Below are 13,726 nucleotides of genomic sequence, written 5' to 3' on the forward strand. Positions count from 1 at the left end.
CACATAAATATAATAATTAAATCCTAGACTGCTTGAATGCTAATAGTTTTTTTAGACAACTCACGGGAAAAGTCTGATCAAGTAACCATGAACTCAGTATCGAGTATTGTCTCATACCAAAAAACATGGAACTACACAATTTCAATGTTCCAGAAAATTCATCCCAAAATGATAAACAAGACCAAAAACAGCAAAAGGATGTCTCAAAACAACAACAAAAACAGCTCCACTTGATTCATATATATATACTAAACAAAAACAGCAAGCTGCAAGAGACTACGTTAGGATACTAGTTAGTTATCATATATATTAACACATATATATTACATAGTTTCGATTATTATCTTGACCTAATCAAACTTCAAGCAGTAGCTTTCCGAGCCCTCTTATTAGCAGAGGACTTAATGGACTTAGGCTGTTTGGGCTTCCCAGGCTCAGACACCTTCTTACCCTTCTTCTTCTTCATATTCACCACCTCCTTTTTCTTATTACTCTTCTTACCACCAACCGCTCCATTTCTCTTCCTCTTCTCCGCCGTGGCGTTCTTTTTCTCCTTCTTTGGCTTCTTCTCGGCTTCAGATAATTTATAGGAAGCTTTGATCTTCACCAGCTTCCCTCTCATGGTTTGATTCTTAAGCTGCAAGCTTAGTATCTTCTTGAAATTCGCTGGGAGCACCGGCTTGAACTTCTCCTCCATGTATTTCGCTATAGCGTAAGGGCTTGAGCCATTCCTCTCCTTTAGAGCCAGTAAAGCCTCCTTAACCATCTACAAAACAATCAAATCAAATATAAAAATAAATAAGCTAGTCAATGGAGATTATATCATTGTACACTTGAAAATCAACCAAAAGTTTGAAACTACCTCAAAATATGGAGGATGAGAAGCTAATTTGGTTTGTTTAGGCTTCTTCTCTTGTGAAGCTTTTGGTTTCATTTCCTTCAAAGGTTTAGGCTCCACCGGCGGTTTCACCTCCTCCACCGGATTTTCAACGACGGGAACAATAGCATCAACTTCTCCGGCATCAGACATAACTAACTAATGAATTTTTTTTTTTTTACTGAGTTAGATGAAACGGTAACTTGTGTTAAATAGTGAGAGAATGATTCTTTTTGCTATTGGTAGAGTCAGTGAGGTGAGGATTGCCAACGTGGCAAAGAGGTATGTAGAACATACACGTGGCGTTAATACAAGAGTTACTTGTGGAAAGTGAATATATCGGTGACGTGACTCTGGCTTAAGGCGGTGGATTAGAATGCCATCGCCAACTGTGTTTTTGTTTTGGTCACTTTGGCTTAAAGCCTTAAACACATGAGGAGTGTATTTTCTTGCTGATTTAATTCCTCCATATTCCTCCAACATTCTTTGTTTTTTACTCTGGTTTTAGCAATGATGATGCCTAGAAAGAATAGATTGCAATGTCGGTAAAAAAAAAGAATTTGAATAAGTCAAATTAGTCCCATAAAATTGTTATAAAAAAATTAAGGGTTAATTATGTTTCTAGTCCCTATAAAATAGCGACCTTGTAAGTTTAGTCCCTACTTAATTTTAATAACATTTTTAGTCCTTATAAAAAAAATTTACTTATAATTTTAGTCCCTGCTAAAACAAAGTTTGATTAATTATCCTTAAACTCTTAAATTTTTGAACGATTTTTTTGAGACAAGATTAGAACACTATGAAAGGTTCGTTTACTAAAATTTATAATTTTTTGACATGAAATGAATTAAATATGAATTTTTTAAAACGACAAAAGTTAAAGATAAAAAGTAATAAAATCTGGATGTAGAAATCAAATTTTGCAATAATTTTTTGCGGACGAACTTTTAGTAATGTTCTAAACATGTCTGCAAAAAATTGTTCAAAAATTTAAGAGTTTAAGCATAAATTAAACAAATTTGAATTGAGTAGGGACTAATACTCAGTGCAGAAAAACAAAATTAGAGACTAAAAATGCTATTAAAATTAAGTAGGGACTAAACTTACAAGGTTGCTATTTTATAGGGACTAGAAGCATAATTAACCCAAAAATTAAACATGAGACATTGCGGAGCACACAATGTTATATGATAGAGTTGGTAGACATTTCCAAACAAAATCTACAAGACTTTTTTAGTTGACTATTTTTCCCATGTAGGGTTTATTTGGCAAGGCCATCAAACGAGCTTATAGCGAATAGCTTATAGGTTCGTTTGACTAAAAAAAACTTTGTTTGATAATGGCTTTTCACCAAAAGCTTATAACTTATTTTATGAGCTTATAAGCAATTTTTCAAACGTTATTCAAGTAGCATTTGAGCTTATAGCTTTTAACATATATTTTTTATTCCATTTTTATCCTTATTATTTTAATTAAAACCCACCTTTACCTTTATATATTAAAACACATTTATTACGTTTCAATGCTTTGCCTCTATATTTTTTTTCCCTTCGTTTCAGTTCTTATGTATATTACGTCTTCAATGTTTTTTCAATGCTCTGTTTGCATACGATTTGTTTTTAAATTTTTTTTTTTTGTTCTTGTACTAAAAAATTTCATTTTAACATCAAATTTTATACTTTATTTTTTAAAAGACACTTATACGTTTTTTTAAAGTATAAAAACTGAAATGGAATAAATTTAAAATAAAACTAACAAAAAAATAATATTTGTTTTTGAAAGAGCAAAAAATAATAATTTAATAATATATAAAATATATTAAGAACATGATTTAATAATTTTATTAGAATTAGACCCATTTGGGGTTGGCCTAGTGGTTGACTTGGGATCTTGGAGTTTGCTCCTCCAAATGTCTCAAGTTCGATTCCCTCTGGTGCCAATTTCGGTGGGTTAAGTCCATACAGAGCTTGCTCTGGCTTTAAATGGGGACCCCGCAAGTGGGATTGGTCTCTTGCCAATTTCGGTGGGCTAAGTCCATACAGAGCTTGCTCTGGCTTTAAATGGGGACCCCGCAAGTGGGCGGTGGGATTGGTCCCCTCGGATTAGTCGATTCTTGGATCGGATACCGAGTTTTCAAAATAATAATAATAATAATAATAATAATAATAATAATAATAATAATAATAATAATAATAATAATAATTTTATTAGAATTAAAGATGTCATTTTATTTTTATCAGATAGTTGAACTGCTAATTTTACCAAACACTTTAATCAGCTTATCAGCTATCAGTCATCAGCCATCATCTATAAGCTATTAGTCATCAGTCATCAGCTATAAGCTATAAGCTATCCGCTATTTTTACGGAACAGAGCCGTAGTCTTTATACTCCCTCCAAATTTATATATAAGAATAAATTAGATCAATAAAAATGGATGTATTTGAATATTCAACAAAAGGAACTTGATGTATTTGAATCAAATTTCAGACTAAATACATTAATTTTGTGGTTTAACTTTGTCTTTATAGAACCAATTAGGTACTTGAAATTTTTTGACAAAGCATTTCCTTGAATCTTGATTGTAAGGCAATAAGTCTTGACTCATGTATTACTTGTTAGGCAAAAATGTTGTAGCATTTTGTCTGTTCAAGAAGATAAATGAAAGAGTTTTGAAGGTAGAAAAAAAAAAGTTGATTTTTCAAGTTTAGTAGAAGTAAGAGTATATATTTGAGGTGTACATGTCAACTACATGTGTAGAGGAAGCAAAATAGCAAATCAATTTGAGTAGCAAAAATAACGTTGATGATTACCAGTCGGATTGAATCGATTTTATTCCAATTTTTTACATATGTCAATCAAAGTTCAATGGTTTAACTCAAAAATCATTGATTTTTCTATCAAATTCGAACCACGGGTTAGTATAGTCTAGTTATCAGATAACGAGACAAAAATATTTTTACAAATTAAAAAATTAATAAAAATTAACATTTTATTTTATAAACTTCTAACAATAGGCTAAATTTTATCGTTTAGAATTTCATGATCAAGTGGACATAATTGAAACACTTATAAATTCATCGAATAAAAGTGTTCAACTATATCCACAAAAATAACAGGTTTACAATTCTATTTAAACATGGTAGATTTGTGTGTTTGAAATCATAAATTTGTTACTTATACCAGACCATTTTGGATCGAGTTGGATTCGACCAAAACTAAAAAAAACCAAACCTTTTAGGTTAAATTATCATGATGTTCGAGTTGACTCTCACTCATAAACACTCTACATAAAACACTATGGAAATTAACTCTTAATTCTCTTGTAAAAAAAACTCTTAATTCTCTTTTTCTATCTCTTAATGAAAGAAGATAAATGAATAAAAAAATTACAAATAAAAATAAGATTTAAAGAGAGATATAGACATGTTTGAAGGGAAAAAAAAAACTGAGAAAATATTCGATTGAGAGAAGGATGCTTCTAAAGGGACCAATGCCTCGTGATTCATGGTGGAATATAATTATGTATTGTTGCATCGTTTTAGTCTTCACAATAGAATAACATGCCTTCTACACTTAATGATCTCATTCTTCTTCACTCTCCTCTTCCATCTGTTCGGCAAATGCTTTAGGATTGGATCCAGCTGCCCTATACTCGATATTGCATGCATTTGAGACATCATTGACTCGAATGAAGAGAGGGGGAGTTACTCAAAGTCAAATAAAAAGATTGAGTTTTGATGTGAAAATACAAAGGACGCAATCAAGACTAGATACAAGTAAAAAAAAATGGAGATAATTTGACAAATGAAATGTACCTTAATTAAACTTAAAAGCATACGAACACAAGTTTATGGAATGAATACTTCCCAAGCTCCCATTGCTTTTAAATATAAAATGTACAAATTGATACAATGACACGTGTAATAATCACATATAAATTATTTTACACATGCCGTTGTGTCAACTTGTGCATTTTGTCTTTAAAAGAAATGGAATTTTGGGAAGTATTTATGTGATAGACTTGTGTTTGTGTGCTTTCAAGTTGAGTAAAAATATATTTCTTTGCCTAATCTCCTCTATATTTTCAATTGTATCATTTTCTGATAGGATTCTGTGTATTTTCACATCCAAACCCAATTTTTACAAAATGTCAGCTCCCATACATTTGTTGAACAAGGGACCTTAAACATGAGAGGGTGAGTGAATTGTGAACTTAAAAAATAGATTAAATAATCCCTTAAAAAGGATAACCAAATAAAATAAGATGCTTAAAATAAATTTAAATGAGATGATCAATAAAGATGTTGGAAATAAATAAACTAAAAGTAGATTGCAAAGAGACATAAAATAGATGAAATAGAAAGGAGAGAGCACATGAGAAATTATACTAATTCAGTCGTAAAATACACTAAGTCCTACGATCCGTCTCAAGAAAAAACATTTTGAGATTTCACTAAAACCAAACTCTTAAAAGAAGATAAGTCAGAAACTTTTGCAACCGATAACTTACCACATAAATAATAAGATATCACCTTTCCTTATGCAAGAGCCTTTCTCTTGAATACCTAGGGGTCATACCAAAAAATACAAATAAAACCAATAAATGATTATATAAAATGAGTAAATATAATACGAATTGAAGCACAACTCAAACCATGTAGAATAAAAAACTCGAAAGAAAAAAATATTAGCATGTGTAAAATGAATGAATGAGAATGATTAGATAGAATTTTAGACACAGTTACAATGTAAATTATGTTGTATAATGAGCTACACAAGACCCTTATTTATAGAGTAAAAAAGAAAAAAGGTATGTGCACATTTATATATAAAAAAATAATTGTTTCTTAACGGTCATAAAAAAAACTAGCCGTTTCTCAACGGTCATATAAAAAATTAGTCGTTTCTCACAATTTAAAACATTAAAACTAGCCGTTTCTCAACGGTCATATAAAAAATTAGTTGTTTCTCACAATTTAACACATTTAAAATTCAATATGTCAAAACACGGAGGTAAACTCAACACTAACAACCTCCCTATTAACTATGATTTTTAATATAAAATCCTAAAAGTGGATTACTATCAACACATTTATTTATTTCATGTACATCTAGTTTATCAATTGGATAAACTATGTAGAAACCACTTACTTAGATTAAGATTAAAAGATGGCAAGTGGTTTAGGTGAGTAATTTTGAAAAAAAAAAACCAAAATTTAGAAGAAGGAGAAAAAAATAGAAAGAAGGTGAAGCTTTCTCTAAAAAAAATATCTAACCTTAAAACAAATTTTTAAGTCATAATTTAATTTTATAAGGTCCGTAATTGTTATATTACTCCTTTATAAAATAAAGAAGTCTTTCATTAAAATATCTTTTAGACATATAAGGATGATAGGTTTAGGATCAACAACTCATATGCAACTTTATGTTTCAAAATTTGGGAATTAAATCACGTATTTAGTATTATAACCAGCCAACAGTATTTAACAACACATCATTGACACTATCATTTAAAGGACAAAAATGTCATGTGATAGGACAAAACTTCTTTACTGTTAAAGATTTAGATATTTAAATATTTATTTTATGATATTAGTGAACTAATAAGATGATATAAGTTACTACTTTATAATCTAAGTAAATCAAGAGAGAAAGAAGTAGGATGATATATTTTGATTTCTCAAAAATGGTGTATTTTTACATGGACCAAAGTGTGGTATTTATACTACTAAATTTACCACTATTACATGTGTGAAATTATTTGTTTCACTATTCTAATTTGGCATTTACCTAGGTAATAGGTAATTATCACTTACTATTGTAAGTTGACAATTTGGATAGATATTTCAACTATAATAATTATGTCTATATTTCAACTATAATAATTATGTCTATATAATTTATTATAACACTCCCCCTTTGAAATATCTATCATGGTGCTCCATTGAAGTCTTGTTGAGGATAATTTGATTGAAACATATGTTGCCTCATTAAAAACCTTATTAGGAAAAACCCATTGGGATAAAAACCTTAATAAGGGAAAAAGAGTACAACATTATGCTCCCCCTCAACCAAACACATATTATACTTCTTTAAAGGTCTCGAAACTGACGCATTCCAATACTTCGTATGTGCTTCTTGAAAACTGATGTAGGGAGTGCCTTTGTGAAGAGGTCTGCTACATTATCACTCGAACGGATATATTGAATATTCACTTCTTTGTTTCTTTCAAGTTCTTGTGTGAATGAGAAGAACTTAGGAGGGATATGTTTGGTTCTATCACTTTTGATGTAACCTTCTTTCATTTGAGTAACACATGCAGCATTGTCTTCATACAAGATTGTTGGATTCTTATCAACTGTTAAACCAGACGCCCCTTGGATATGTTGCAAAACCGAACGTAACCATCTACACTCTTTGCTTGCTTCATGAAGGGCTATTACTTCAGCATGATTTGAAGAAGTTGCTACAAGTGTTTGCTTTTGAGATCTCCATGATATTGCAGTGCCACCATATGTGAACACATATCCTGTTTGTGATTTAGCATTATGTGGATCTGACAAATATCCTGCATCTGCATAGCCAAGCAAAACGGGTTTTGTATTGTTAGAATAAAACAAACCAAGATCAGATGTACCTCGTATATATCGAAATATATGTTTTATTCCTTTCCAATGTCTATTTGTAGGACATGAACTGAATCTCGCCAGTAAATTTACTGCAAAAGCTATATCAGGTCTTGTACAGTTAGCAAGGTACATGAGTGCCCCAATGGCACTTAGATATGGCACTTCAGAGCCAAGATCCTTTTCATTATCTTCCTTAGGTCTAAAAGGATCATTTTCAATGTTAAGTGTTCTTCCCATCATTGGAGTACTCAAAGGGTTTGACTTGTCCATGTTAAACCTTTTTAACACTCTTTCTGTATAATTTGATTGATGTACCAATATACCATTTTTAGTATACTCAATTTGTAAACCAAGGCAGAACCTAGTTTTCCCCAGATCTTTCATTTCAAATTCTTTCTTTAAGTATTCTCTTGCTTCTTTAATTTCTTTAGTAGTTCCAATGATATTTAAATCATCAACATAAACAGCAATTATTACAAAACCGGATATTGTTTTTCTTATAAAAACACAAGGGCAAATTGGATTATTCTCGTATCCTTCTTTAAGCAAATATTCACTTAGCCTATTGTACCACATACGCCCGGATTGTTTTAATCCATATAATGATCTTTGCAACTTAATTGCATACGTTTCTCTTGGTTTTGATGTATCATGCATCTTAAGTCCTTCTGGTATTTTCATGTATATATCATTATCAAGTGAGCCATATAAATAAGCAGTAACAACATCCATAAGATACATATCAAGATTATTAAATACTGATAAACCAATTAAATAACGAAAAGTAATGGTATCCATAACAGGAGAATATGTTACTTCATAATCAATACCTGGTCGTTGTGAAAAACCTTGTGCAACAAGACGGGCCTTGTATCTTACAATTTCATTGTTTTCATTTCGTTTTCTTACAAAAACCCACTTATACCCAACAGGTTTCATTCCTTCAGGTATAGCCACAATAGGCCCAAATACTTTTCGATTTTTAAGAGACTTTAATTCAGTATCTATTGCATCTTTCCAGTTTTTCCAATCATGTCTATTTTGACATTCATTGACAGATCTGGGTTCAGGATCATCATTTTCATTTGTAATTTCACATGCAATGGAGAATGAAAATATTTCATCAATATTTATGTCTTTTCGGCTCCACAAATTTCCCGTATTAACATAATTAATTGAAATCTCGAGATCATTCTTATTTTCAGTTCCATTATCAATGATCTCATTATCATCATCTTGTGCTTTTTCGAGAGCACATTTTTCATTGTCAGATTTATCACTATCTAGTGTCTTTTCAAGATCACTTTCGATCATATCCTTTTCTGTTCCTTTTCTTTTTCGGGGATTTTTGTCTTTGGAACCTATAGGTCGGCCACGCTTTAAGCGTGCCTTTGATGTACTTGCTACATCATTTAGTTTCGATATCTCAATCCGAGCTGGGACATTTACAGATGGTACATGTGACTTTGTCACCCTTTTTAAATCAGTAAATGAATCTGGCAGTTGATTTGCTAAATCTTGTAATTGTACTGTTTTCTTTACATTTTCTTCCCATGATTTATTATATGGGTCCAGATGTAATAAATGTGGTACATGCCATGTTATTTCATTTTCCAATGGTTTATTTTCTCCTCCTAGTGTTGGAAAATTTGTTTCGTCAAAATGACAATCAGCAAATCTTGCCTGAAAAACATCAGCTGTTAAAGGTTCAAGATATCTAATAATCGATGGTGATTCATACCCCACATATATTCCTAACCTTCTTTGAGGTCCCATTTTTGTTCTTTGTGGTGGAGCTATTGGTACATATACTGCACAACCAAAAATTCTTAAATGAGAGATATTTGGTTCCTTACCAATTGCAAGTTGATAAGGGGTATGTTTATGATTAGCACTTGGCCTTAGACGTATGAGTGCTGCAGCATGTAAAATTGCATGACCCCAAACTGTAACTGGTAGCTTAGTTCTCATTATTAAAGGTCTAGCAATATATTGAAGACGTTTGATTAATGACTCAGCTAAACCATTTTGTGTATGTACATGAGGAACTGGATGCTCAACAGTAATTCCAATTGACATGCAATAATTATTAAATGATTCAGATGAAAATTCACCGGCATTGTCAAGTCTAATTTTCTTTATAGTATAATCAGGAAATTGTGCCCTTAATTTAATTATTTGTGCAAGAAATTTTGCAAATGCCATATCACGACTTGACAGTAAACAGACATGTGACCATCTACTAGATGCATCAATTAATACCATAAAGTACCTGAATGGTCCCGACGGTGGATGGATGGGTCCACATATATCTCCTTGGATTCTTTCAAGAAATGCGGGTGATTCTGTCTGAATCTTGCCTGGTGAATGTTTTGTTATTAATTTTCCAAGAGAACAAGCTTCACATGGTATATCTCCTTTTGTAAGCTTTAAACCTTTCAATGAATGACCATGAGTACTTTCAACTATTTTACGCATCATTGTTGAACCAGGGTGACCTAAGCGGTCATGCCATAAAGTCATAGTTTTGGGATCTTATTTTACCATTAAATTACATTCAATTTCATGTATATATGTATAATGTAATCCAGAAGATAATTTTGGTAGTTTTTCTAAAATTTTCTTCTTTCCCAAAATATTAGTAGTAATATTAATGTATTTCATATTACCTTCGGTTGTAGTTTCAGTATCATATCCTTGACTATATATGTCATTAAAACTCAACAAATTTCTCTTTGATTTCGGAGAGTATAGAGCATTATTAATGACAAACTTTGTCCCATTTGGTAATATGAACATAGCATTACCTGTTCCTTCAATTAAATCTGCTGGACCTGAGATTGTGTTTATTACACCTTTAGTAGGAAATATTTTGGTGAAATATTTCTTACTTTTGAGGATCGTATGGGTAGTTCCACTGTCTGGAATGCAAATATCTTTGTCATGATCCATTTCTATCCTTCTTAAAATAAAAATAAGATTAAATAAAAGAGAGGGTAAGATAATACAATATATTCAACAATATTATTTTATTTAGATCATAAAAATATTACATAGTCACACAACATGCAAATTTTTAAAAATATACACAACACACATTACACACACACACACAAATATATATATATATATATATATATATATATATTAATTCATTAGTTAATCCATATTAATATCTTCTCCTATGAAATCAGCAGCCTCAAGACAGGTAGTATCATTCTTGGGTTCAATTTCATTAAAATTAACCTCCTTTTCCTTTCCATCAACAGATTCTTTGTATCTTTTACACAGATACTCTGGTGTCCTACATGCTTTAGACCAATGACCTTTCTTTCCGCATCTATAACAACGATCATCATGATTTCTAGAGGGACCTTCCTGGATGCTTTTACCTTTACCTTGATGATTCTTGTTGGTTTGGTCATATTTGAGAGGCCTATAATTCATATAACCTCTTCCACGGCCTCCACCACGAAAATGGTTTCGACCATGACTTCTGCCTCGACCACGACCACCAAAACGAGCATAGCCACCACGTCCTCTTTGGCGATTATAACCACAACGCCCTTGATTAAAAGTTGTGGCGTTTATTTCAGGATATGCCATTGTTCCTGTAGGACGCAACTGGTGGTTTTTAATGAGCAGCTCATTATTTTGTTCAGCCACTAGAAGAGCTGTAACCAAATCAGAGTATTCAGTAAATTCCCTCATTCTATATTGTTGTTGCAATATCACTTGAGATGCATGGAAAGTTGAGAATGTTTTCTCCAACTTTTCCTTTTCAGTTATAGTTTTGCCACAAAATTCTAATTGTGCAATAATTTGATGCATAGCAGAGTTATATGCAACAACAGTTTTATAATCTTGGAACCTTAATTTGTTCCATTGATCCATTAATGAGGGCAATAAGACTTTCTTCTGATGCCCAAATCTTGCCTTAATTTTGTCCCATAAAATCTTGGGATCTTTTGCATTCGAATACTCTGTTTGTAATCCATCATCAATGTGGTGCTTGATTATACGATTTACTTTTGATTTTTTCTTTGCCAATTCCTCTGGGACATCTCCCAAATCGTCTCCCTCAAGAATCTTGTCGAGTCCCTCACATGCAAGATACTCAATTAAGTTGTTGTTCCAGGTTATGTAGTTGTCTCCAGTTATGTTTAAAATTTTGAATTGGTGCTTAACATTTGACATGATTATATCTAAAATACAGAAGAACATAATCAACATTTAATATATATATTATGACGAAAATAGAAATATCATTTTATTTAATAGCAACGATTACAAGAACATGATAATATTTTAATCTAAGCCTCCACGAAAACAAAAAGTAATCACACAAGCTAAGACTAATAATGGTAAAACGCTAATTATAGCTAATCCTACAAAATCTTTTCCTAATTCTTCAATATGGGTGAAAAAGAAGAAGAACACAATAACCACAAGTAGAGTGATGCATAGTAAAAGGATTTTAGCCATTTTGTAAGTATGGGTAAATATTTTGAGATGTAAAAATTATGAATGAAGGTGATGTATTTATAGAATGAGTTTTGTAAAAATGACCGTTACTGTTACCGTTAAATACATTGTTCATAGCCGTTGAAATCACTGTTCATGACCGTTGATTTCACTGTTCATGACCGTTGAAATCACTGTTCATGACCGTTGATTTCACTGCTCATGACCGTTGAAATCACTGTTCATGACCGTTGGATAATGAGAAAAATATTTTAAGTGTTTAAATATCATCTAAGTTAGGACACATGAGTAGTATAGAAAATCACAAGACAACATATAAGGTAAATGAATATATGATAATCATATTAAATTTATTTATTTATATTTAATAATGTCTTATGAATCAATATTATAAATGGGGTTTTAGACCTCCATTAAATATAAAAGTTAGATGGGGTTTTAGACCTCCATCAAGCATGAAAGTAAAAATTATATTAGATGGGGTTTTTAGACCTCCATTAAGCATGAAAGTAAAAATTAGATTAGATGGGGTTTTTCGACCTCCATTAAGCATGAAAGTAAAAATTAGATTAGATGGGGTTTTTCGACCTCCATTAAGCATGAAAGTAAAAATTAGATCAGATGGGGTTTTTAGACCTCCATAATAATAATAATAATAGTCACTCTAGTTATAAATCACTTGACAGATTGCCAGTTTTCTATAACCGGGGCAGATAATAATAATATTAAGATGATAAAGATAAATGATATACATAGCAATATTAAGTAATGATTTTAAAGTGATCAGAATAGATAACATACCTAGCAGTAGTGTAAACTTCCGGTAGAAACGATCGTGCTGATAACGTGTTAAAGATTTAGATATTTAAATACTTATTTTATGATATTAGTGAACTAATAAGATGATATAAGTTACTACTTTATAATCTAAGTAAATCAAGAGAGAAAGAAGTAGGATGATATATTTTGATTTCTCAAAAATGGTGTATTTTTACATGGACCAAAGTGTGGTATTTATACTACTAAATTTACCACTATTACATGTGTGAAATTATTTGTTTCACTATTCTAATTTGGCATTTACCTAGGTAATAGGTAATTATCACTTACTATTGTAAGTTGACAATTTGGATAGATATTTCAACTATAATAATTATGTCTATATTTCAACTATAATAATTATGTCTATATAATTTATTATAACATTTACCTTTTTTTAGAGAGACAAAACTTCTTTATGATAATGAAATTGTGAACAATTGTCCTTATGTTTATATTGAACATAAAACATAGATTGTGTCACGTTTGTACAAGCGTAAGCGTAATGCTATGTACGGCGAAATGGAAAATCATGATTTCTTCCATAATGACATGGCACAATACTTTTCCTTGGATTTCAATCTTATTTGATTATTGTTTCATAAAAAAAAAAATACATATAACGCATCACCCCATGATTTCCGTACAGACATAAATTGTATTGGTTAACATTAGTTTCGAGACAATTTCCTAATAAAAAGCACTTTCAATATTAGACCCAATTACTTAGAATGGAAAAATGTATCTAAAAATATATAGATAGTCTTAGAATGTTCAAGAAAAAAAATATTTTTTGTAAATAATCTTATGAATAGGGACAGAGGGAGTTTTTTTTTTATTACAATCTTATAAAAAAAAAAAGTAGGCATGAATAAATTAACTTTAATGTTATTTTAATTTTAAAGTATTTTCCA

The 13,726-nt window shown here is 31.0% G+C and overlaps 2 protein-coding genes across 2 annotated transcripts; both read right to left on the reverse strand.

The window, feature by feature from the left end:
- Window positions 1-201: 201 nt before the first annotated feature.
- HIS1-3 (histone H1-3) lies at window positions 202-1,087 on the reverse strand. The gene is made up of 2 exons (XM_085713467.1): window positions 863-1,087; window positions 202-766 (listed from the first exon to the last, which is right to left on the reverse strand). Exons 1-2 carry the CDS (start codon window positions 1,028-1,030, stop codon window positions 362-364), a joined length of 573 nt encoding a protein of 190 aa, XP_085569593.1. The 5' UTR covers window positions 1,031-1,087; the 3' UTR covers window positions 202-361.
- Window positions 1,088-10,667: 9,580 nt separating this feature from the next.
- Window positions 10,668-12,104, reverse strand: LOC146920097 (uncharacterized). Its single transcript, XM_085711105.1, has one exon. The coding sequence runs from the start codon at window positions 11,739-11,741 to the stop codon at window positions 10,668-10,670; it is 1,074 nt and encodes a 357-aa protein (XP_085567231.1). The 5' UTR covers window positions 11,742-12,104.
- Between the last annotated feature and the right edge of the window lie 1,622 nt (window positions 12,105-13,726).

This window comes from Medicago sativa, chromosome 5 (genome assembly GCF_051527215.1).
Source record: "Medicago sativa cultivar Bolivia chromosome 5, Bolivia_mono, whole genome shotgun sequence".
Lineage (NCBI taxonomy): Eukaryota > Viridiplantae > Streptophyta > Magnoliopsida > Fabales > Fabaceae > Medicago > Medicago sativa.

Bases quoted from the DNA above. Each gene is read 5' to 3' on its own strand.
- HIS1-3 (XM_085713467.1), bottom strand. From the start codon at position 1,030: ATGTCTGATGCCGGAGAAGTTGATGCTATTGTTCCCGTCGTTGAAAAT. The intron at 767-862 runs GTAGTTTCAAAC...ATTGTTTTGTAG, and splicing joins CTCATCCTCCATATTTTGAG to ATGGTTAAGGAGGCTTTACT.
- LOC146920097 (XM_085711105.1), bottom strand. From the start codon at position 11,741: ATGTTGATTATGTTCTTCTGTATTTTAGATATAATCATGTCAAATGTT.